The sequence below is a fragment of the Dromaius novaehollandiae genome, chromosome 11, assembly GCF_036370855.1.
Source record: "Dromaius novaehollandiae isolate bDroNov1 chromosome 11, bDroNov1.hap1, whole genome shotgun sequence".
NCBI classification, from domain to species: domain Eukaryota; kingdom Metazoa; phylum Chordata; class Aves; order Casuariiformes; family Dromaiidae; genus Dromaius; species Dromaius novaehollandiae.
The window spans coordinates 11,217,767-11,243,457 of record NC_088108.1 but is presented as its reverse complement, the minus strand read 5'-3'; the positions used below and the strand labels follow the sequence as shown (position 1 = coordinate 11,243,457).

General features: G+C 45.5%; 1 protein-coding gene across 3 annotated transcripts in view; it reads left to right on the top strand.

Moving 5' to 3' along the window:
* Positions 1 to 15,562, top strand: part of MAMLD1 (mastermind like domain containing 1) — a 125,862-nt gene extending 110,300 nt beyond the window's left edge. For all 3 annotated transcript variants that reach the window (XM_064518255.1, XM_026106346.2, XM_026106344.2), the window contains 3 exons: positions 11,277 to 11,423; positions 12,929 to 13,010; positions 13,305 to 15,562. In XM_064518255.1, coding sequence (XP_064374325.1) covers positions 11,277 to 11,423; positions 12,929 to 13,010; positions 13,305 to 14,323 — 1,248 coding nt within the window. In that variant the 3' untranslated portion in view covers positions 14,324 to 15,562. The remainder of the gene's footprint in view (positions 1 to 11,276; positions 11,424 to 12,928; positions 13,011 to 13,304) is intronic.
* Positions 15,563 to 25,691: the final 10,129 nt, after the last annotated feature.

The following is a 25,691-nucleotide window of genomic DNA, read 5'->3' as shown; positions in this document are numbered from 1 at the left end:
AAGCCTTTGTCTGAAAGTGAAGGGATGTAAGTTGTTACTTAGGTCTGAAAGCAGGGACTTCTTCCACTCCCTGCAGTGGTCAGGGTGGTTTGTGGAGGGCAATCGGAGGACTGATTTCAGTGCTCCGCGTCTGCTTTCTTTTCTGTTGAACTCTTAATTATGCCTGCACTTCGCTGCAGATTAGCAGCAAGTGTGGCGCAGCAGTCTGAGCCCCCGGGGGTGCAGCGCGCGCACAGATCTCATCTCTGCCGGCCCTCGCGTTTGTTTGCAGGAGCGGTCCGTGTGCGCCGCGAGGGTACGCACACGCACGCAGAGTGCTGCGGTGTGAAGAAGCGCAGTTTGCTCTTTATTCCTTTTTTTTCCCCCACCCTCCTTCTTCTTTTCTGTAATCATTGCAAAACAGGAACAAATGAGTGTGTCACTTTAAACCATGAAACCACTTAGTCCGTAAAGACAGATTTGGCGTCTTTGTGCTCGCAGTGACAGGCCGGTGCTCCATAGTGCTCCCACTGTTCTCGCTGCCCCTCACCCCGCCGCTGCTCCCCACCCCCCTCGAGATTTGCTTCGTGTTTGCTTGCCTCTGTTTTTGTGGTTGGTAACCAGCAAAAGAATGGAATGGATTTAATGATTTGTTGGCTGCAGCGCCGGCATGATTAAGTCAATAAAGCTGCAAGCTGAAAACAGACAGTGTAGTTACAGTATATGACTTTAACCTTGTTAATGCATGTTTATGTCCTCCTGCCTACTGTATAGCTGTACATTGCATAAAGAAGATCTAACCAATCTTTAACCCATTAAATAATTCATAAAGTGAGAGCAGACATCAGCTACTTGCAGAGCGGATCAGTAACCATGGGGTCAGCAATAACTTTGGCTCCCTGGACCATATCCAGCATGTTTAAACTATGGTGATGTCACCCGGCAAGCTTCTAACCTTAATCATTTGGATGTGAACAAAGGGAAGTTAACTGTTGACATGCAATGTCTCCACAGAAGAAACGCTTGCGAATGCTCTGCAGCATCGCTGCCTCACGGGGAACGTAGGCTAGCTCTAGCCTTCTTGCTTCTTTTACGTGCTTCCCTATTTCCTTACAGCAAAAGTGCGGTGGGCCAAATGTTCAAAGGCACGTGTGTCCTAGACTCCTCTTATCTTAAGTGACATAGGCATCACATCCCACAAAATTTCAGTGAAATGTTGGCTTACTTCAGAAGACAGTATTTGAGGCACTTGGATATTTTTTAATCTTGGATAAATTTTGAATCAGAAGTATCTCCTGCCTTGACACAGGAAGGACATACACTGGGGAGGGAAGGAGACAGAGGCTGGAGATGCAGGAGAGGACATGGAGCGAAGCAGGACTGCTCCTGTTGCAGTAGAAGATCTCCCAATAAAATATCAGGCAGGACTTTTAGGAAAATACTAGGATTCTCACCTTTAACTATCTCAAGCCAAGCCTCTTCTCCTTTTTCTTACTAGTCAAAACACAGGGCTGACTTCTCCCGCGCACAGCCCTCTTTCCAGCTGGGCACCGTGGGATTCTCCAGGTGTGGCCATGTCCGCAGTTGTTGCAGCTGCTTCTTTTGCTGGCATGCAAGGGTTGAGTCATGGGACCGCTGGGGCCTGGCCAGGACACGCTGCGCTCCACTGAGCTGGGCAGCAGGGTAGAGGCCCTAGGGGACCATTACAAGTTGGTGTAGTTTAGAGCTGTTCTGAGATGCAACCAGCTGTGGCCGGACCTGGGGCTGGAGACGAGATGTGGAGAGGAGGACAGGGCAAAAACTTGTATACAGAGTGAACCAGAAAAAGCCTCTTCTACCTCTCGGCAGTTAGAGGCACTAAGTGCACTTCTACTGCAGGTCTTTGAGGTCGTAGCCTGGAGGCATGTTAAAAAAAACATCTGAGGAGGCTCCCAGGCAAAGTGACCCTCGTCCTCCTGCTCAGGGAGAAACTTTTATTCCTTTGGGGGAAACTGAGAGAGAAATGAAGTGACTTGCCCACAGTCACATGAAGAAGCTATGTACAATGGTATTGGGAACTGAACCCGGTCATGTGAGTCCAAGTCCGTAAGGCCGGCTTTTATCCTGTGACTAAGCGGAGTAGTCATGAAACAAACTCACCTTTCAAGATCATCTCCTTTCGGGGTGGCTTGGGAGTTCACCTTTAATGATCACATTTTCTAACTCTCCTTCTGACAAATTGCATGCTCAGAGACCGATGAGCTAACCCGCCACGGTGTGTCAAAAGGGACGTTTGCTCGTGCAAGGAAAATCATCGGAGGCTTGTGCACCTATCTGTTCAACATATACGCAGGTGTGTTTGCACCCAGACCTCTCAGTTGTGCCCACCTTTGTGTGTGGGACTGCTGGGACTGGTAAAGGCACCCAGGTGAAAACTGTTGCACCCGTATTTGTGTGCCAGATGGCTGTGCACAGCAGGGCAGAGCTCAGAGCCCACTGCATAAGCCCCGTAGTAAGTCTTCTAGGTGCAAAAAGACATGCACCTTGAGTCGGAGACCAGCAGCTGGAGCATCAGGCTGCCGTGGGCAGCATCTGCAGGTGGAAAGCCGGGAGGAAGGCTGCCCCTGAGCCAGCGCTGATCCTGCTCAATCACTCAGTTATTCTCTGCTGCCGTGTGATTGTACTACGAGGCTCTTACATTAATTTACCAAGGGGTTTTTTATTTGGAGTGGCAGTCTCTCCTTCAGAGAAGGTGTCCCAGAATTACGGCAAGTTAAATTTGAATTGAGTAAAAATTCCATGTTCTTTTTATATGTGTTTTTAGCTTGGAACTTTGTGTGGAGCATCTGAAAATCATTCTTTATCGGGCTATTGATTTCAACGAATGACCCTGCATACACCTAGTGATGTTTTATTATCGCTCACCCACCATAGGGTATATAGCAGCTGGTAATTTTTGTGCAGTGACTGCAGTTTTTTTCTGCTCGATGGAAAACAAGAGTTGCTGCAAGCGTATGCTAATGCTGAATGGGGGGGTCCCAACTTCTGACCCATAGCTAATATTCAAAAGTCACATGAAGCTACCAGGGATTCTTGAGCTGGAGTTTGAAATGCCTATGTTGTCAGCAAATAAACACCATTAATTGCTTCTAATATGTCATGCAGTAGTTAAACGACAAGATCCTTATTAATGTGTGTGTATACCAGCCTTTTCAGTGTGTGTAGGGGGGGAGTATGAAGTGGTAAAATGATTTAAAATTAGTGGGGAATATTTACAGGAAGGCATAAAGAACTGTCAGTTGAGGAAAGCAGCATTTTATGTTCTTGTCCCAGATGACCTTGCTCCAAGGACAAATCAGAGCTTGATGAAATGAAGCTGCAGATGGCTAGTGATCTCAACTCTGTAATAATGAAATGACACAAGAAAAAAATGAGACATCTACAGTTTGTAAATACAATCAGAATGGAAGGGGAGAAAAGGAATTTTTAAGGGGAGATTGAGCTGACGGTTACAGCAGTTCAGCTTCGGATGTTTTAATAATAATTTCCATTGAAAAAAAAATGGAATTCCTCCTTGTCCCCCAAACTCAAGGTCAGCTTAATATATTTTTCTTTTTTAACATGTCGGTATCTTAGTTTTAAAAACTTAATCATGAGGGCTACCTAATCACAGCGTACTTTCTATCCATTATTTTAGCTTACTATTCATCACCAGATTTTGTTTTGTAAGTTGTGGTGATTTGGGGTACCTGAGTGGGTAGATGATCTGATATAGCCATTTTAGGTGTTTGGATAGTTGCATCTGTCAGGAAAGAGTAAACCCGTGAGAAGTCTGAGACCGAAAAAGTGATGTGATACTTTGTGCCGAAGTGTGCTTTGTTTGCGCCCTTCTGTGAAAGATCAGGAGCATATATATGCAGGTTTTGCATGTGGGCAGGTTTTGATGCAGAGGGGCTCTCAGAAGCAGTGAGGCAGCCAGCTCCTATTGAAAGTTAACTGGACTTGGGCATCTGCCTTTGCAAATTGAACCTTTGCATAAAAAGGAAAAAGAAATTCATGGAAATATTAACTTTAAAAAACACTTGATTCACAAGCTCCTGTGATCCAGCCCCCATTGCTGCAGTTCACAGAGCTTTTACAAATGATCTGGTAGAGAACTGATTTATCTCATTAGCTCTACGTTCACTGACTTTCACTTTGTCAGAACAAAATCTGTGCTATTTTCTGATCAAATCTTTTCTTCTCTCTCTTTATGATACACAAATTTACCATCCAGCCAGTGCATTTGTCCACAACAGCTTCTGCTGGGTGCTGAGCTAGCCCGTCTCCTTTTGAATCTCATCGACACCTCTGTTAGAGAGCATGGCTTGATATAACACAAGGATTACTTGAGTCAGACTACTTTATAGATGTGAGATGTTGTAGTTTGTCATCACAGCTAGTGCAACCTTGTAGAGACAGGGAGAAGGACTACCGGCTGAAATTGGGTGAGATAAATGCAGTTTTAGATTATCTCATTAAATTTATAGGCAAGCTGCCCTCCATGAGAACAAGAGGGTGGTGTCAAGGGTTGGAAAACCATGACAGCTGTACAAGCCAAATATAAATATTTTGTTCTTTGCAGAGGATTCAATTTTGGATCTTGGCTATATGGAATACAGACATGTACACAACACCCATCTCTACATCTGCAGATCTGTACATGTAAGAACAAGAATAGATACATTTTATTTTAAAGAATGGTGATACAAAGAACAGTCAGGATGAGTACGGTCTTTGAGTATTGCCTCCGTTAGGGGTTGGGCAGGGCCTTGCATATGCTTCAGGTCGCCTGCCTGGGTCTCAGGTCCTGCTGGAGGGTCCCTGTCCACGCATGGTGGTGGAGCAGAGACGTTCTCCAGGACTGTGCTCACGGGTGGCCCAGCAGGACTATTTGCCACCTGTGGGAAGGCAGGGGGTTGCCGCTGCTGGAGACCTGAATGTGCCTCCCGTGAGCCCCCAGCCCCTGGGGGCTGCATGCATCTGTGATACCCCAGCTCCCTCACACCTGGGTTGTGCCTCAGGTTCCTTGCTGCTCCGAAATGAACTTCACACGCTCTTTCTGATAATATGGTGCTGGTTATAGTATCGTAGCAGCTTGATTTCAGCTAGCCTGATAAAGTGTGTTTTTTATTCTAAAGGGAAGGCCACTGTTGCAATAATTCGCTCTGGATTTTATTACTTTTTGTTGTTCTGATGGCTGCTGCTGTTCAGCGTCTTGTTTCATTGAATGAAACCAGCTCTGAAAAAAATAGTCGAAGTTCTTGCACAGAAGTTTTTAACTGCTTCGATTAATTCTTTTTTAAGAGGGGAAGTGAACTCAGTTGCTGTCCTATTAAAACGTTGCATGCGTTTTTAAAAGCACTTTGGATAGTTTGACAGGGTCTTGTTTTGTTTTGAACAATATGCACTATATAGGGAATATAGTATAGCACCTATAGGGAAATGAGTATTTCCTCTGCTTTGCTGCGCTGGAGGAGTTCCTGATGCGATTGCTAGCAAGGTGGGGTGATCCTGTTGTTGCTTCTACCAAAGAACTGCCTTTGAAGGAAGCTGTGTGTGCCCACGCCGTATGAAAAGAAGAAAGCAAAACTCAAAAGAACTTTTTTCTTAAACAAAACTGTATAGCCATGGATCACTTACAGTCTTCAAACAAAGCCTTTTCCTGACTGACAGCCCCCAAGATAAGCTTAGAAACCTGACTCTGGTAGTATTTCACATGGTTGTATATCAAGTAAATGGGTGAAAGATGGGCAAGAAAAAGATCCACTGAGCTGCACAGTTTGTTTTACCAATGTTCATACTTTGTGTTAAAACAAACAAGCAAACAAACAGAAAGCTTTGCAGCGGTTTTGAACTGAAAGGATCAATTTTATCTTGAAGAGCATCTCTGAACTGTGAGCAGAGTAGAGGCGAGAAAAAGGAAGAAATCTTCCAAAAGAACAAATGGAGAGTTTTGCTAAAGGCAAAAAGGGTATGTAGCAGCTGAACTCCAATGATCACACATGTTACAGACATCACAGTTTTGAGTGCCATGGTCATTCTGCCAAATCATGAACCTGGGTTTGGTTTGCTTTGTCTGCATGTCTTGGCCAAACAGATTCCCAATTTTATTACCTACATGGATTACAGCTGTGGAGGCAGTGATCCTCCTTCGTAAAGGTGGCATCAAGGTCTGCTCTTCAGCCCTGCAGGGTGTTAGATGCAGGGAGGCTACACACGACCTCCTTATGGATCCAAACACAAACCTCCTACAAGCTGTGCAATTCCTTGCTGAATCCACGGTAGGAGTATTAGCGTTTTAATTGTTTAGTCCATAGTATTTTTAAAGTGGTTGTGCCTAGGAATCTTAGTTGTGGACTTAAGAGCTGAGCGCTACCCAAACGCGACATCCTGGCTGAAGAGTTGCCGGGCACGCGCTGGACGGGAGGCCGCATACCGCCAGCGTGCCACGGAGCCCGGGGAAGTGGGGGCGTTCGGTTGGAACGGGTATTTGCATTGCTCAGCTCAGTGCGGAGCTCCTCGTACGTAACAGGCGTTCTTAAAATACAGAACAAAACTGGGTTGATGAAACTTCACCACACCCCTGGAGATACGTGTCCCAGCAGCGAGCACGGGTCCGCCTGAGGTCCCCCACTGAGCTAGCAGGGCCCTCGCGCGGATCAGGAGCAGAGGCTACTCTTCGGTCTTCTAGCTGTGCTATTCCTCTTTGTTTTACTTACTCTGTGACGTCTTGTTAAATACTTCAGGGTTAGTTATCTGTGCTTCCGAAAAATCAAGTGGCGAAAAACAGTTTGTCCCCTCCTCATGCTTTCTACCCTGAACCACTGTTTCCTTTTATTCTTCGGTGCTGTGGCGTATTTTAACAATCCTTCTGTTTTGAGATACATAATTACTGGATTCAGCTGGATTCCCCTTTTAAAGCAGAGGGAATATTTGTCAAATCAGTAATGCCTTTTGAAATGGAAGAAACTTTTTAAATGCAGCTACTGTATGCATTTTTAATTAGATGCATTTCCGTTCTTCCACGACTGTTAATGCTTTCATTTAGGAAGTAGAGTTTTTCACCTACTCTGCAAATATCTACTGCAATGTGCAGAGCTGAGTGGCTCTCTCCCAGTAACCTTGCTATGACCTGGTTATCTGTTAGAACCACAAAGAATTCAGTCTCTAATTAGTCCATCTGTTAACTATTGAAATTCATGGCTTAGTTTTATTGTCTGGGTCTGTAACATAATGCTGAATGGTCTCACCTGGCAGCTTATTTCTTATAAAGCAAATGTGCCTTTCCAAGAGCCATTTTGGTGCAGATAACTGTCTTTTCAACAGTGGACAAATGACTCTGTCTAGCAGTCTGCAGTCCCCTTCGTGCCCTCGCTGAAATAAATTGTAGATCTCCAATAGCTCTGGGCTTAAGTCAATACAATTTAACATGTACATTTCTTTATGTGATATTCTTTAGAGTTACACTGTAAGAGCAGATGGGAAAGTTTAATAATGATAAATGAGTTTAGTGTTTTCACATAGCCCTAAAAAACAATGAATGCTCTTTATTAAAGATTAGAGGGATTTTTACATATTTGCCAAAGAGTGATTAAAGCTCTAACTCTGATCCTCATAAAGTCTTGCTTTTAAATTCTTTTTGGACTGTTTGTTAATGAGGATTCAGAGGAATTAGGGGCCATAAATTTCTTCATTCTCACTTAGGTGAAGCTACAAAGTGATTACTGGATATATAGCGGAGGACTGGACTGGAGTTTATCAACTGTGTTGCCCCAGGACAATTCATCTCCATGCTTTTTTACTGCAGTTGTGTCTCATATGCAGTAAGATGATGAGGCTGGGTAGGTTGTGCTCATCAGTGGGTTTTTAAAGGTTGCAGATGCATAAATAGATGTGGTAGGTCTCAGTAGCGCCGTTCACACGCTTTGAGTCAAGTATGTGCCTGAATGTTTTGTTGGATCAGACCCATGCTTACTACAATTGGACACAGTAATTTGCAGATGCATTTTGCACAGTCTTAACAGTCTGCCATTGTACACATGCTCAGCTTTCGTAAAAGGCTGGCTTCGCTGGTGTGTGCAGTTGCTTTTGCATTGCTATCAGTGTCTGAATGTGGACATAAACAGTACACATTCCTGCAAACCTCGCATCTCATTCTTTTCTCCTTGCTCCTGAAAGGAGTCCATGAGATACTAAGTCAAAACCGTGAAGCCGGCACCAATGCCATTTCAAACAGAAATTGCCAAATTGGAAAGCCCTCCGAGTACTGCGGGAGCCCCAAGCCTGCCGGGCGACACTTTGCCTAGCAACAGAAACACACGCTCGCAAACACGGGCCCAAACTCCACGTCTGTGTTGTGTGCTCCAGGGCTAGCGAGTCCGTCGCTTGGATCTTTTATTAGGAGTTACGGAGAGAGGAATGCTAAAATACCTGATACATGCGTGCAAACAGATATTTTTAAAAGCTGAAGACCAAGAATCCCCTGGAGGCATCTGTGTCCTGCAGGGCAGCCTACGGCTAGCGGAGGTCCACAAGCCTTGGGGGGAGCACCCCCTTCCACTCTTCCTGACTTTGACACTACAGTCTCTTTGCTACCTCCCTGAATTTAAAAATGGGATAGTCCAAAGTATAGACAAGTTAAGACTAGGGCTTGTTTGGCTTGGCCTTAGTATGGGAAGGAAAATGATTTTTCTTGGGGAGTGATGAAAAGGAAAAATGTTTAAAGTTCATTAACCTTTGGTACGGATAGCAGTGTCCTTTCGACTACACAAGAGCTATTCTTAGTCATGTTTACATGGTTATTTTTTACTGTAAGGGAATACAGTAGTTCCCACTAGTGGTGAAAAGAGAGAACTTTTTCCTTTTCCTTTTCCTTTTCTTTTTTTGGCTTAACCTAAATGTGAACTGTAAAAGGAGAGATTTTGCATTCATTCCTTGTCTTCCTGTCTATGCTATTTTGTCCTAATTTCCCCAAAAGCAAAAATTATATCTATAGATTGTTTCTTTACTGGCTAATTAAGTGTTATGCAACTTTGCTCTAAAAAACTCAGCAACCCATTCTGTGTATTTGCAAATGAACTTCACTGATTGTCATTATTGCTATAGGGTGCCTGCAGAAAATCCCATATAATTAAGCTGTTGCACTGCCACAGCACAAGAGCTGCAATTAGTAATGTGATTTATACTTCTTTTACCATTAATAATATGGAAAAATCAACATTATTTTCTTGATAATGCTTAGGAGAAATTAGAATGAGGTGGACATGATTAGGAAAAGAGATTTTAATGTTATGACTTGTTAATGCAATAGCCCTGAGCTAGACATCAGAATGATTGTCCTTGCACTAAACTCATTTGCTTCAGTAAGCACAGACCCTCTGCACGCAACAAGACAAGTTGGGAGGAAATTGGATAGATGGCAGGGATTTTGGTGGTATGAACATTTCAGTGTCTTTCATGTGTTGAGTACACAAACTGAATCCCTGCACGTTCAAGTATTCCCCTAGAGGCATTCTGCATTATTCAAAGCTTGACTATGGCTGCAGAATACTCTCTGACATGAAAGCAGGATGCTAGCTTTACATGAACTTTCATATTTACATCAGTAGTAAATCATATTTACTTTTTTCCTCCCCTCTGTCTTTTTTTGGTGGGAGAGAGGGCGTAAAATGGGTAGGAGGGAAGGGGGAGGAGGAGAGGTGTCCAGCAGAATTGTAAGCAAAGCACCAGCAATAAAGTCTAGTCTTATGAGACTGCCCATGAATAGGAATGATAATGAGAGCAGTGATGAGCTGCAGGTTTGTGTCTTTTAGTAAATTATCTAGCAGGCATTTACATTTCATCAATTGTGCTTTTGCATAATAGACCGAAGTGCTGCAACAAAAGGAGGCACCATAAAAATGAGTAATTTCAGTGACCTTCTTGGTAATCGCTCTTATAAAGAATATCTTGGAAGGAGTTGGGTGATTCCTCATGGTGAAGCTGTTGTGAAAAGGAGCCCCCGGCCTGCGAAGGCTGCCTTTTGACAAATGCCTTCCAATGCTTTCTTCTGGCCACTCTGAAACATGGCTTGTATCCTGTTTTCTCCATCTGAGCATGGTCCTAATTGTCAGATGTCAAAAGGCAACAACCATTTTCTTTTTGCTTATCTCTTGATAACATTGATTCGCAAACAAAGGATATGGCTTCCATTCTGAAAACAAAGGAAGCAGGGCCTAGCTAAGGATGCTGGATATAATATACATACTTCTCCCTGCCAATAATAACAAAAGATCATAAATAATGTAGAGGCTGGATGTGAAAATGGAGAAATGGGAATACTCTGCTACTGCTGTGCCTGGGTATGGCACTTACAGGATCGCTTCCCTTCTTGTCCTCATTGAGGCCTTGACTTCTTTTCTTGTTTTTCTTTTGCATTTCCCTGACTACCTGCCAGCTCTTATGATGTTTTGACTTCAGCGTATTTTTTTTAATTCTTTTTCCCTTTTGGGTTGTGTCTTCATGGTGTTTCTGTGGGTTTTTTTCTCTCTTTTCCCCACAACTGCGTTTCTTTTGAGGCAAGTCCTCAGCTAATGAAAATCAACGCTGATCTTTTATCAGCCACTTAGAGTGATGCTGGTTTTCACCATCCAGGAATCAAGCCCATTTAATCACTGATTTATGCCAGGCCATGATCTGGCCCTGCATCTTTGCATGGTCCCCTCTCCTTTCACAGTCAGCTCTCTCCTTGTTTGTCAGATCAGGGAACCCACAAATTTATCATTTCAACCCAGGCCCGCTCTCCCAGTCCCTGGCCTGACTCCTCTTTTTCTCCTCTTCTGCCTCTAGTTTGCCGTTTTCTTTTACTGTAGGCTTCTTCTTTATATCCAGTAGCCAAATCCTACCCTGATGCAACTTTTCTTTCCGTATGTCTTTCAGTGTAACAGTTGGGGACCTGGTGGGAAATGTGATGCTTTACTCGCATCCCTTCTGCCAGGCCAGGCAGCCATGTGACTCCATTAATCATAGCGAATCAGTCCCGTAGCCTTGGGCTAGCCATGGAGAATTTTAGATTAACCTTTTAATTCTCTCATTTCTTCTTGTGCTGATGCTCTGAAGTCCGAGCAGTCCCGTGCCCCTCGCTGTCCTCCCCATGACATGGGGGCCCATATGAATCCACAAGGTGTTTTGGCGTGGGACAGCCAAAGATGGGAGAGAGGGCATCAGCAAAGGGGATAAAGGCTTCTGTTGTTATCTCCCTGATGAGATTAATTTTCTTTTTTCATCTTTCTTGGCAGGATCAAAATCCTGGAATCGTTGCCAGGCTTCAGGAGCCGGGCTCCATCCCAAGCGGAGGCTCTGTGCCGGCACCAGCCACGGTGAACGGGTACACGATGAGGAACCATTTACTGAAGCAGCAGATAATGAAACGCCAGCTGATGCAGGTATGGTGCCGAGTGCCTCTGCGGGCTCCCGTGCTGTCCGCCTGGCAGGGAAGGACAGACTGACCGGAATGGGGAAATCACCAGTCAGCAAACGCTAAGGAGTGACCCAGGAACTGCCGGGCTGAGTCAGACCAGGGCTGTGGTTAGTCCAGTCTGTAATATCCGAGAGAGGCAACGGCCATGTGCTGCTCAGCAAGTCTGAGTGCTGATCTGCCCGCTCACAGGCCAGGGGAGACTTCAGTCACCTCCACGTCACTGCCATCATCCTTGGTGAGCCTCAGAGCTGGGAGGGCAGGTGCTGAGAAGTGAGGCCTGCAGAGCGAGGGAGTCAGCCCTGGCAGGGCTGTTCTCCATCCTTGCCTCTCGCTCTAGTTCCCTGAGGATTCCCAGAGCAGATGATAAAGCTCCAGTTTGCGCTGGATGTGGCTGATCCCTATAGAGATAGGAGACGTCCCTGTACAAGGCCTGGCATGTGATGTGTGAGGGAGCAGGATTGGGAGCGATCCCACGGGCAAGCTGGGTGCACGGCACAGGACGAGCACCTGCCCGACTTCCAAGCACGCTGCTCGATTTGGGGTGAGCAGGCTCCTTTCCCTGACTGGGGAAGGAGATGATCAGGAGCTCAGTAAACCTCCCCACCAAGCATAGTCCTGCTCTTTGATAAAATTCCCTTTCAAAAGCAACTCTGCCTCTTTGTCACCAGTTGACTTCAAGTGTATCTGGCTGCTCTATCACAGTGGGAGTTTGGTCAGGCCTCAGCTTGCACTGTACACGGAGAGCTGCCCCAGTCAAGGCTGCTGCCCACAGCAGGGATGTGAGTGCAGTGAGCAGGTTCTGGGGTTAAATGGTGGGAAATACAAATCAGGTCACTTGGAGGAAGCCTGCAATGCCTTGCTCAGAGGGCATTTCCAGGGATCCCTGGCTTCCTGTGGTTCATTGCTCTGTTTTGATTTTAAGCGGCACCTAGCACAAAAGGTGATCCACAAGAGCAGAGCCATCCTCCAAGCAGGGCAATGGCCACCAGCGGCCTCCTGTTCGTCCCCTGTGGGTCCCTGAAATGCTGGCACAGATGCTGTCCATTAATAGACTTTGGGCACCTTCTGCCCCTGGATCTAGTACTTCAGAGAACGTGTCCAAATAGTCAGCACAAGAGGCGCTGGGGAGACGCCAGGATTGCTGCAGCCCTGGGTGTGCTGCGCTGCTCTCGCAGCCCCGTGAGCATGCGGGTCTCCACGTTCGTCTAGCTCCCCGCTGGCGTCGGGCTGCCTGCGCAGCATCTGCTGAGGGCTGCGCTCCTAACGCTGGGCTCTTTAAAGGCCACCTTTGCTAGATCCAGTCTGAAGGGAACTCTCTGGGCTGAGTCTCTGCAGAGGTGTGTGCATGTATGTTTGTGTGTGCGCGCTGGAGAGGCTGTTAGTGCTGACAGTGGCTACACTTCAAGTGTCTGCTGCTATTCTTGTTTGTCGAGAGACTGCGACTTGACTGTTATTCCTCTTGTCTTCCAGGAAAAGCAGAGACAAAACATGCTGGGAGTAACATCTGAGCAGAGGAGTTTGTTTGCGGCTCAGCAGATGAATCAGTTTCAAGGTAAGAAGGGAAATGGCGTGCTGTTAAAAGCCTCGAGGAGCCAGGGTCTAGGGTCTGATTAAACACGGGGCTCTTAATGATTCTCTGCCCTGAAATAAAAGAATTCCACATTTTATCATATAACACGAGATTCACCCGTTTCCTTATCGTTCCAGTAATAACTGTGTTACAAAGCACACAGAGGAGAGGCCCGTGTAATGAAAGAGATAAATACGGAAAAGCAGCCTGTTAAGGAGCTGCCATGTTTCCAGGGTGAATGTACGCTCGGTGGCTAACGTATCTCTTTGTATGCAGCTGTGCAGCAGCCGATTCCTACTGACTGCAGCCAGCCGATGCCAGCTCCTCCAGCCAACCACCGCATGCTGCCGTCTAACCCAGCCCTCCTGCAGAGCACCCTGGGCTCCGGCATTGCCCCCGCCACGGCCAGCCAGAGCAGCGGGACGATGGTGATGATTCCACACAATCCTGGTAAACAGCAGGGGATTTTTCCGCCTAACTCTGACTTTAACATCCCACTGCGGCCAAGCCAGAACTCGCTGGGCATGAACTCGGGATGCCAAACAGTACATAGCCACTCTGCTGTGCGGCCGGGAATGGCGATGGCAGGCTTTAGTTCTGGTTCCCTAGCAAATCACTCTGCAACTCAACAACACTTGAGACAGCCGAGTATGCCAAGAATCCCTAACGTCTATCCCAACTCATCTGCCCAGATGTGGACACCAACTGCTGTGCCAAGGATGCCAAATCAAAGCCAAATGGATGCCAGCATGCAGCAGTTCTCCAGTAGCACTCTTTTCTCTAAACAGAACATGAGACCAAATACATCAGGTCAGCAGTTTTCCCAACAGGCCGTAGTGCCACCTAATCAGATTGCTCCCGGCGTCCAGGTCAGACAGATGCAAAAACTAAGCATGGGGCAGTCTGGCCAGGGCTTGAGCTCAATGAGTAATCAGAACTTGAGACACAATTTAACCAGAGGACCATTGCCAGCTATGAATGTTATGAAATCCATGCCACAGGGAGTGTCCAGTTTTAACCAGCTCAATCCTGCCTCAGGCCTTGGCCCGCCAAGTTACCCTTCCACGGGCCAGCCATCCGATACGTTCAGCCGAATGAGCGCTGCCGCTGAGCTGCCCCAGTATGACTTTGTGCCCCAGCACAGTAACTCGATCCTGCCTGGCAACTGCAGTGACACTGACTTCCTCGACTCTCTCATGAAGAACAGCAGCAGCAATGACGAAGAGTGGTTGAACAATTTGACAATGATAGACGACATTTTGGGACAGCATGCTCAAAGCTCCGGACATGTGTAGCTCAGAGAGAAGCAGTCTTGTTGTACATAACGTAAGTATGACTTTTAGAAATCAGAGACAACCCATGAAAACAGCCACCTCTTTCAATACAGAATGAATGGACTCAGCCAATTCTTTGCCTGCATCAAAGTTTAATATTGGCAGTTTTTCAGATGACTGTATATATTTGAATATTTTGTAAATTATGTTTTCCTAAAACTTAAATATAGAAGTATTTATACTTCTTTGTTGGACTGTTTGTAAATAAATCTATAGCATAACTTTTGGTTTTATTATAGGGATTTCATTATACCTTGTTATAAATATGCAAATAATATTGTTAGTTTCAGTAATACTGTGTATTACAGCATAAAATACTTATGTTTTTGACATAACTTAACACATGAGCTAGGGGTGTCATTGCAACCAGACTATGCAGAAATCAAATGTGGCATCTGTGCTCCCATATCAAGAGAAAAGATTGAGGAGTTGCATTAAAAATATATATAAAAGAAACTGCCGATTCACTCGTAGCCTCAATCTTGCAAACTGCTTCGGGTACGCAGGTCCCATCAGGGCTGTCAGTGCATTCAGGGATCTGCCTGCAGAGACCCATTTGCAAGATCACAGGGAAGTTCTCAGCTTGGTACACTCCCACGCATTGGTTAGACGCTGGCAGTGCACAGTGCATCGTCCTGCAGTGGGTATGTGCTCGTGATACTACAGCTGTTGACGTGTGTGGGTGTGCACGTGTGTGGGTGTGCACGTGTGTGTGTGTGTGTGTGTGTGCACGTTGCAGCCAGCTGAGGAACTGCACTGCATGACATGAGTTACACCGAAGAGCAAATACTGCCTGGACATTGCGAAGGCTTCCTGGGGACTGTGTCATTCAGTGAAAAGGTAGTTCTGGTCTGCACACCTCTGCCATGTATATTTGTAGTGTACAGGTGATTCGTTCCTGGTTTTAAGGCTTTTCATAATTTCTGTTTTAATGTGAGACTTTTTTCAGGGGAAAAGTCTATAAACATTAATAGTTAATTTTTTGATGTTTTTCTGTCAGCTACTATTGTCCTATGTATATTTAAGAGTCTGTTTATAAAAGATTCACTGTACTGTAAACTTCTTAAAATGTTCATACTTTGTGTAATCATATTTTAATAGTCACGTCATACTTCGCAATACATTTGTAATATAATGTCGGCTTCAAGCACAGAATGTTTTTTTCTTCATACCATAATAAACTGCCAGGGGAAAATTGCATATATTTTATGTGTTCATTTCATAGCTACAACATTTTGTACCTGCAGATACTTGAATTAATTTGATTTGTCCAGGATGCTACAGCGTCAATCTAATAACATGTACAAATGCATATGTGCTATTACTAGAAAAAAAGGGCTAGAGGAAGAATTTAGGACGGGATTTCTTAGGCCCACTGTCCTTTTTCCAATGTAATTATAGATGAATGTAAACATATTCATCTCTGTTTTTACGAAGCACATGTTTATTTCGGTGACACTTATTATTCAGAAATATAACTGAATCTAGATTTCGGAGCTACTTTTTGACAGCTCCTTATTTCCCAATGTAAATATTTGCTGGCCTAGATAGAAAATAAAGCCTTGCCCAGCATGAGGAAGAGAAGAGGGGTTGTGCAGGTTGTTTTGTGGTGCCACGTCTACTCATTTAGCGACTTCCGTGAGGACTGTGGAAGGCAGAGCACTTAATTTATTTAACGCAGAAATAGTGTGATGGGAGAGCTGACCCTGCTCTGGGGAGAGTCAAGAGCATGGAGGTGGGATGGAGGGGTAAGAAGAAACAGGAAATATGTATGCAAATAACATCTACAGTTAAATCTGCCTCATTTAAGCAGAGCCAGAAATGATGACAGCTTTCTAGGAGACTAGTGTATGGCTGGTGCTACCCTTCACCCCAGGCAGCATTGTGAGGAACACCGCAGGCATGGCAAGCCGGAGGAAATCCCCTGGGGAGGGAGGGATTTGGTGAGATCATGTCCCCCCTGGAGCGAGTTCTTCTTCCCTAGAGCCTTTTTCTCCAGAGCTAGGCAGCAGAAAACAGCTCTTGAAGTCAAAAGTGAGAGGGGTAGTCAGGATTTAAAGCAGCCAGGTGCAAGCTATGCTGTGGGTGCCCAGGTGGGCAGGAGACGTTGCCCCAGCCACAACCATACTGGGCCTGCCAAAGTGCCCCGGAGGGGCTGTGGGGCTTGCTGGTGGCAAAGGCGCTCCGAGGGCAATGATCCCAATGGGCTTGGTCTGGAGAAGGGCACGCAGTCACCTGAAAGCAGGTGGAGAAGGACAGAAGCCAGTTTCTCAAGCAAAGGGAATCAGCCCCACCAAGCAGTTGCCTGAAACAGGCGAGTCTCTGAATCAGACTTTGCCTGCTCGCCTCGGGACAGCCGGGGGGTATAAAAGCCTCCCAGGGCATCTGTGATGAGGACAAAGGTGAGTTTGTTTGGCTATGAAAGCTGGCAGCTCGTCAGCAGCACCTCCGCTACGCGGCGTGCTGGCGGTGAGCAGTGCCGGCCGCTGTCGGTGCCCGCTGCCCCGGTACGGGCTGCCCCCGCGCTGCCGAGCGGGCAGCGCCTCGCTCCCTCCAGGTGAGCTGCACGGCAGGCCGGGATGGCAAAGACTGCAGCACACATGCATTTCTTCCAGTTATAAATATAATACAAATGCTCTGTTTTCATTCTTCGTTTTGTTTTTATCAATGAATCTCTCAGCTTTTCAGTTCTGCAGGATTTCGGCTCCAAACACTGTCGGGGAATGGCTTCAAAAGGCAGCTGTTTCCCACAGAACTTATGAAAAAGGGTTTGTCTTGTACACAGGCTGTGTAGACACTTGTTTTTGCTCTTTTTGTATAGCTTTTGAGCTGGTAGAGCTTTTCACCTCTCCATACCTCAGTTTCCTGTGTCTTAAGTGGGAACACTAATATGTCCTCAACTCACAGGGGTAATGTGAGGAGCTGAGACTGTGGAGCGCCTTGAAGGGGAAAAGGGCTAAGGATTATTACTATCTCGGCATCTCTGGTTGTACTTGTAACTGCTGACTCTTAAACATATCCCTTTGGGGGTTTCCACATAATGCCAATGGCAATTGCCCTGCTTGGGTTTCAGCCCCGTAGCCAGGCTCCTTTCCCCCTCGCGTCAACACGCAGGCAGGCTTGCACTCATGAACGGCGTGCAGAGGCGTGCAGGGATGAAAGCATGGTGACGCTGTGTAACATTGCAGCAACTGCAGCATTAGCACTGCGTTCGGACTGGTATGAGACTGTAACAGCTCAATACATCTACCACAATGAATTGTTTGCTTTATTCTGCAAAAAATACCTTGTTCTATACTTTGTCTTCCCATTTTGTTCTATTTAAAGTGTGAAAATGCCAGAAGGCTGATCCTGCCTATGCTTTTGTGGTCCACATCACTAAGGTAAATAGTTCCAACTAGTGACAGAATTAAGGCTAAATATGTCTGCACAGTTCACCCACTGTGTTTACTGGCCTAACAGATCACACCACAACGCATACGTAGACCTATGCCACAAACCAAATTCGGCTGCCTCGCAGGCCAGCGCAAACACGGACTAGCTCTCCTGAAGCCAGTGGTGCAGCACGGGATTTACACAAGCATAAATAAGAGCAGCAGTTGGTGCTGTGGAAGTGCAAAGTGTATTAAGATTTCTAAAATAGCTACAAGGAATGAAGTGGCTGACAGCACTTGCTGTTGAAAGCTATCATTTATTTCCCAAACAAGTTACGTCACCAGACTGCCCTCATAATTATGGCCATGAAAACAGAGGCAAGCCAGTAAGCTTTTTCCTCTCAGGTTCTAAAATAACACCAAATGCCTATAAAGGCCAGACTTTCCAAAGCCCTGAGCTCACTAAGAGCTTGTCTGTCTGAAAGGTTAGTGCCATAGGTAAGTAGGACTTCAAAACTCTGCAGCTACTACAGAAAAATTCTTTTTGTGGATGCTATTAATCTAAAACAGTCCATTCTGGGTGAAACCAAAACAGAAAAACGCCCATTCCTGTAAGAAGAAGGAAAATCCAGCGAGCTCCTAGGAACAGATGTCATGGGAGCCTGCGTCAGACAATTTCCCGGGAAGCCTAGCCTTGACTTATGCAGCCCCAGTGCTTGGCTGCAGCCCGAGTGCTACCGCTCTGCGGCTCTCCGGGATTGATTACATGTCTTGCTTAAGAAGCTTTCAACAAAGGAAGCTGCACCAATGTTGAAGTGTAAGGTCAAGTTCTCCTCTTATGTAGGATGTTGTAAATCAGGTGCTATTCCACTGGCTGTGGCAGAATAACCCCTGATTCACACCTGCCGGAGAGCTGGAGCGAGTGCCCGGCGGCAGAGCTGGCACCTGCCCCTGCAACTCTGGCATGGATGGCTCCGTGTGAGCACCGAGGTGCTGAAATGTGCACTGCGGCCGAGGAAGACCCACTCAGAGCCAGCGCCAGATGAGGACAAGGGAAGGCCTGGGGCCGACGGGCCAGCCGCTCTGCCGGCCCCATCGCCCCTCCTGCAGTGCGCGGCGCTGGGGCAGATGGTTTGCTCTCCCAGCAGATGCTTGGCCCTGGCACATATGCCCAGGCCAGCTATGCAGGCCATGCTCAGGTTTTGGTGCTTAATATCAATTTAATGCCTGTTTCAACTTCTGTTCCCTGCTATATAGATAATAAATTTTGAAAAGAGGCATCTGGAGGAGAGCGGTATGTTTTAAATACCAATAAGGGTCTCTCCTGGGCAAGCTAAAACACAAGTACTCATTGGCAGCTGCAGGAGGTACTGAGAACTTAAGGCTCCTTCTGGTCAAGAGGCCTCATGTGTATGATCCTGAATAAAACTGGGGAAAGGCTCCTTATTAAAGACGCCCGGCTTGAACCAATAGAGCTCCATTTAATCAAAGCCATTTTCTCTGCTCCCTTCCTGCTCACTCGATGGTTTTTGTAGCACTGCTAGGAACAAAGACACTGTTTTATACATGTCTTAATCCCTTTCCCATTACGTGGCAGGTCTGGGACTTGGCTTTCATCCCTGTGCTGCCTGAGGCAGCCATTTGCCTGACAAGGGCTGGCCCTGTGCGTTGCTGTGCTGTGTGCTCTGCGTAGCCAAGAGCCCATGACCACGTGCATGGTGGGGACATGGAGCCCTGCTTCTTGGCTTTCCTGTGCTCAGGAAGCAGAGACAGTTGGACTTGTCTTTTTTCTTTTACTTGAGGTTGGCATGCCAGTGGTGTGTATTGCATCACAGCTGTGTGTCAATTAAAATAACCCACAGCTACAGCAACAATTTGTCCCCCCAACCCGAAGGGCCCTTTGCTGTGCAGCTGAACTCTCGGCTGCCGGTTTCACTTGTTGGAGCCAGAAACGAGCCAGAAGCACCTGGGGTTTGTGCAGCCCCTATCTTCTGTCCTTTTCGAACTTTGTGATGCTGCAACTTAATGACTAAGATTTAAACAATTGGTAGGAGAAAAAAAACCAAACCATTTTAAGCTCAAAGTTGGTTTTGTATCAAAAAGGATGTTACATTTTAATTGTTCTGATGTTGTCTTAATCCTTTTCCAATGCTCGATGGGATCTGAGTTCTGACCCCACTTGGTTACGTGCTGTGGAGTTTCACTGTGTTTGATGTATGGCTGGGACAGATGGGACCGGAGCAGTGGCAGGAGGTGGTGAGATGGTCTATTTTCACTCCCTGAGGGGAAATCAGCCCCAAGCTATGAAGTTGTGAAATCTTTTTTTTCTCTGTGCTAATGCAGTGCTGTGCTTGACTCCATCCAGCTGCAGAAACATGCTTTGTTTCAAGTTTACACACTGCTCCTCATCAGCTCTCCCTGCTTTGTATGGCAGTGGGGAAACAGAATTAACTCAGAGATCAGGACCCGTGTTCCTTTTCTCTTCTCAGCCCATAAATTATTATTCTCTTTCACCTATTAGCTGACTGCATTATTTATCTGAGTGGCTCCCACTAACCCACTGTTTAAGCCTCACATTCTTTAATAAATATATTTATTCTCTTGTGCCCTCAGGAAGATTATGAAGTCTGCTTAACAGTGGGGGACTGTGAGGCACAAAAGACTAAAGACTAGAATCCCAAAGATATTTAAGTACCTAATGGGGCAGGCAGACACCAGTAGGATTTTTTTCAAGTGTAGTTAAGCAGAGCGGGTAGCCACATCCTGCAGCCGGTGGTTTGTATTTCCTTTGGTAGCTCTACACAAGTTTGGACTCTGTTTTACAGATTCAGGAGGATAAACTGGTTGTTTCTGTATGGATTAGTGTGGACAAAATGTGAATATGAGTCAGTCCCCTCCGTGTCTTAATTTTCCAACCTCAAGAGCCGGTTGGCTCACTCTGGCCTGGGGAGAGCATGCAGCCTGACAGGTAGGCAGAGAGGAGGATGAGCCATCCATCTCACCTATCTTCTGCACAAGCATTTCTCTTTATTCAGCGCCTTATTTCCAGCTTCCTGAGACGCATCACACCTCACCCCTCCGGAAGGGTGTGAGCTCAAAACGAAAATGTGAAGTTTCATTCTGCTTGGCCAATATTCCTGTCAACAAACTCTATGAAAGTGTCACCTGTGTTGTCCTGCAAAGCAGGTGGAGTCTTACTTCTTTTGCTCTGCACCTCCAGATCTTTACTCTGCTAAGGTTTTTGGCTGATGATCTGTAGTTGGAATAACATAGTAGTATTCCATGGTACAACACACTAATGCAAGTATCTAGCCTGCTATCAGGGTAAAGAGGACCTGGTTGGGACAGAGCAGGAGAAAGGGGAAAGATCGGTGTTTTGATCCATCTCTAGAGGAAGCAGGAAGTGCCCCTTTACAGCAGGGAAGATATATACCTGTGTAGTAGGGAACAGCCTGGATATAGGCTCAGTTCAGCATGGTCCCTTCACTGTGGTCTCTGGACTTGGTTGCTGCTTAGGGTAGCAGGGTGCAGTTTTACCACACTAACACCAGGCTCGCTTCAGTCATGCTGTCGGAGCAGGAATGCTGTGAATATGACATTGCCTGAGGCCGACTCTGAAAAGAGGGAGAGAGAGAGCACAAATGCACTTGAGACAGATTTCATGGCTAGGACTTCATTTACAGCCTGTGTGACCCTGCTGCATAGGGATGACCTTTCTGCAAATCCTATGGCATGGCCATCTCCCTAGGAGGCTGCGCTCCCAGGGCCAGTGCTCAGACAAGACTGGACAGAAATGCTAACGGTGTCCATTTGTTAGTGGGGAGAAGTGAATTATGCTGTGTGGGCCTGCACAACCGATTTGCCATAAAATATTCCTTTGCTACTCTGCCGAGCCCTTTGCTTTGTCAGGAAGGTTTTATAGCCTGGTGATCTGTTCTTCACTGTAAACCAGAGGCTACCAGGTTCTAAGCCAAGTTCTGTGCCTCAGTATACCTACCCATAAAACTGGGATAGTCCCTCTTCCACAAAGATAGTCTGAGGGGTAACCCACACTGATAAAGTGCTTTGAGCAGCTAGGATTGTAAAAGTGCCAAGTATTATTATTAGTCCCATGTCTTTGCTTTACTGTGTCAGACAGATCAAAGAACATCCTGGTACCGTAGCACACTCCTGCAGCACTCACTCCACACGCAGCACAGGCCATGCAAAGCAGATTAGCCTACAGCTGGCCTTTTCAGACCAAAAGCAGCAGTTCCTGTGGTCTGTAGTGGGTGACTGAGTATCTAAAGAAAAATTTAAACTAAATACTTGTAAATGCTTGACTACAACAGGCTGAGTTTTGCTGCTTGAGTGACTGAGAGCCCAATCCCTTACTGAAAAGGGAAATTCGTTTTTACACCAATGCATTTCTGGGCAGACTCTGAACCTACCTGGAAAACTGGTTTTTGTTGGTGTCTCACACTTTATGTGGGCAAGTGTGCATTTGTAATTATGTACATTCACTCAGAGATTGTGTTTATCTTGTTCAGCTACGCGAGGCTCTGAGAGGGTATCTGCCTCCCCTGTTCTCAGTTCTGCCTTAATGTGTTACTTGACTAGTTGTTCCCTGAACAGTGGAATTGACTTTAACTTACAGATTTGTACTTTGTAGCTGTCTGTTTTTAACTGAAGTATGCTTAGTTTTCTGTTACCTCCTCACATACCTATACATTTCCTTTATTTTCTTCACATAGTCCTTCACACACGACATGATCGTAACCTGTGGACTGCCACGCCAGCAAAGCCGGGCTGATGGGAATCCCAGGCTGCAAGACACAAACTTGTATTTGGAAAGTGCTCCTCCCTCTCCATGGCTGTCTACTCTATGAAACTTAATTAGCTTGAGACCCCTACTGTCTCTTGAATTTGGTGCAATTAACCAACAGTTCAAAATGGTTCAGAGGGCACACCAATGCAATCACAAAGTGATTGCATCAGACTCATTTTCAGATGTAACTGGGTAAAAGTGAGTTGTGAAACAAATACAGCATTCAACAGAAAGGCACCACACATTATTTACTAGATGTATCGAAAAAGGTCATTGCATCCTGGAATGGTTAGCAGTGTGTAAACCAGGACACATGTCTACATTTCCAGCTGTGACACCAAAAGCTAGCATGCTAAGCCATGTGTAGAGCTGCTATTCCTGGTGCACTCTTTTCAGGCACTCTCTAACTCATGGGGATTTGTGACTGCTTCATCATTTTACCCACAGTTGCAGCATGCAGACATCTCCATGATCAGCTGCTTTAGAAGCTCAGGCGCCTGACACCTTTTGAGCTTCTTATGGATGGCTAATGTACCCAAGAGTGTAGCAAGACACCATCTGCAATCGTGCTTGGCCTTGCATGAAATCAGACAAGGAAGCTCTTTTCATCTTCTTGCACCTTGAGCTCTGATCCCAGAATAATGTTTTCATTTTAATTCTCTGTTAGTAGGTAATTTTATTCCTGGTGTCAGCAACCACAATAAGCGTGACGGGAGTTTTGCTTCTGGCTGTGGCAGTAATGATAGCTGTAGTATCTCTTGTCCGTATCCTCAAACTTAAACTGTAAGCTATTCTAGAGAGCAAGCATCTTCTTTGTGTATTTTACGCAGTGCCCAACACAATGAGGCCCTGGTCTCTAGACAGTACCATAATACTAATAAATAATAACTCAGCACTGAGATTAACACCACCACATAGAGACTTTCTGATTTGGTACATTAACTTCTTATTCTTTTCATGCTGTGAAGGTAAGCTGTAGCTAGAGATACAAAGTGCTGGGAAGATTACTGTAAGTACTCTGATCTTCTGAACTCTGAATGGAGGTCGCTGTTGTATAATAAATTGCATTAAAATATAAATGAAAAGAAATCATGTACAATTTTTCCAGCAAGAATTATTCACAAGAAGTTTCATGGAAGAAATGGCTGTGTTAACTCCAATAAAAGACATTATTTCTTTTAGGTGGCTGCTTGAAGCTTTGCTAATTGCCTGAAGAAACCTATATCAGCATCTGAGGCGATATTCAGGGCTTCTGAAGACCCACTTGGCTCAGTGATTTTGCAGAGCCGAGAGGGGTTTTGTTTCACTCATTAGATAAACTGAAGAAATTCTCCTTCATAATAAAATGATTTTCTCCAACTCACCAGAGTAACACGATGAACCAGCCTAACTGACCGACAGCAGCATGGCTCTTTCGGTACCATGGGAACACTTCTTGGTCCCATAGGAGTTGACAAAAAAGGCCTCATTGTCCTCTGCAGCAGTCAGAACAGATTATCTAAGGCCTTAAAGCACCATCTAAAAGGGTAAGCATCGTACTTGGGGCCCACCATGTCACTCACAGTATCAAGTTCCCTGACACTGCCCATTATATGGCCTTCTTTTTTGCTGTTTAGTGCTCCAGCTAGAGTGGGATACACTGAATATTCCTGCAAAGTGATGGTGACATTTGTCCAGGCTGAAAGTTTTGAAGATTTCAGTCATTTCTGTGTTTGAGGTTAGGAAAAATACATCAATTTCTTAATGTTTCATGCTACTCTCACCTCTCTCTCATATAGTAATGAATGAACACATGTAAATGGAATTGCTTAGGCTGGTGGGCTACAACCACCCCTCACATGAAGAGTCCTGCTAACATAATGAATGCCAGATTGTTTTTAACCCTGCGAATAAAAAGTAATTTTCTGTAACAATGGGAAAGGAAAGTGTACTTATGAAACCCAGTTTCTCCTTTCTCCCCACTATGACATATTTAGAGAAACTGAATATGGTTGACTTTTTTTTCCCTTTTTTTTTCATTATAAAGAATAATGTATTAGCACAGCAAAATTAAATCCATTTTCCCTACACAGGGAAACATAGTCAAGGGAAATGTAAATTAAACCAAAATCAACCCAGCATGAGCTTTGGAGAAGCCAACAATAACTGTCTTTGCAGTTCCCAGAGCTATGCGTTGGGAGCCTATGCTCACATAGGCTTGAGTCCAACCTTAAGTTCATCAATGGCACCTGAGAGTGCAGAGAATTTTAGCAGAATTAACGGACCAGCTGGGCCATAGGGAGAGAAATCAGTAATGCTCCTGTCGGTAGGGGTGCCCAGAACAGCTTGCCAACTCATTGATTTCCTGTCCTGCATAAGAAGCCACCTCTGTTGATGATGTGACACCAAATGCTATCATGGAAATCAAGCAAAATTTTATTCTGATATAAAGAGAAGCATGTTTTTAAAGAGGAAAGAGGAAAGTCTTTCCCAATGGTAATCTTGCTGTAAGCTGCTTGGTTGAGTCCTGTGACCTCAAGACTCTTGGCCATTCAGCTACGACGGTCTGCTGCCTGGAGCCTGACCAAATTTTAAAGCTAACTCCTCTTCTTTGGTGGACGTCAGCTGAGGTGGGCTGTGCTGTGCTCTCGAAGTGCACAAAGATCCCACTGTGAGCAGTGAGTGCTGGTGGAAACACTGCCCTTCCTGCCATGGCCCACACTCTGTGCTATGAAACAAAGAGTAATTCTGAATAGAGCATGCATTAACTTTGTTCTGTCAGCCAGTCTCTGCTGTGCTCGCTGGCATAGTGTCTGAGCACCTTGCTTAAAATATCTCTTATGTGCTGAATTTTATACGTGATTTAGATGCTACTGTGCTTTAAGTTGTACATGGGTGGAGATTGCCAGGAATAGAAAAGGGGGGGGGGGGGGAAGTTCCCATCTAACAGAAGTCTTCTACACTGTTTGAAACCAAAATGTTATCTGTTTTTTTTAACTTTATTTTAACTTTGACTATTAACTTTAACCAGTAATTTAACTTTAACCATTTCACTGCTGCAGTTTCAGCTGCCCTGTGTCACTGGAAGCCTATTGTGATTTAAATGAAGCATCAACCTTTTAAAGAACTTCACTGTGGCACAGACCAAAAGCAAAGCACTTAACAGGTA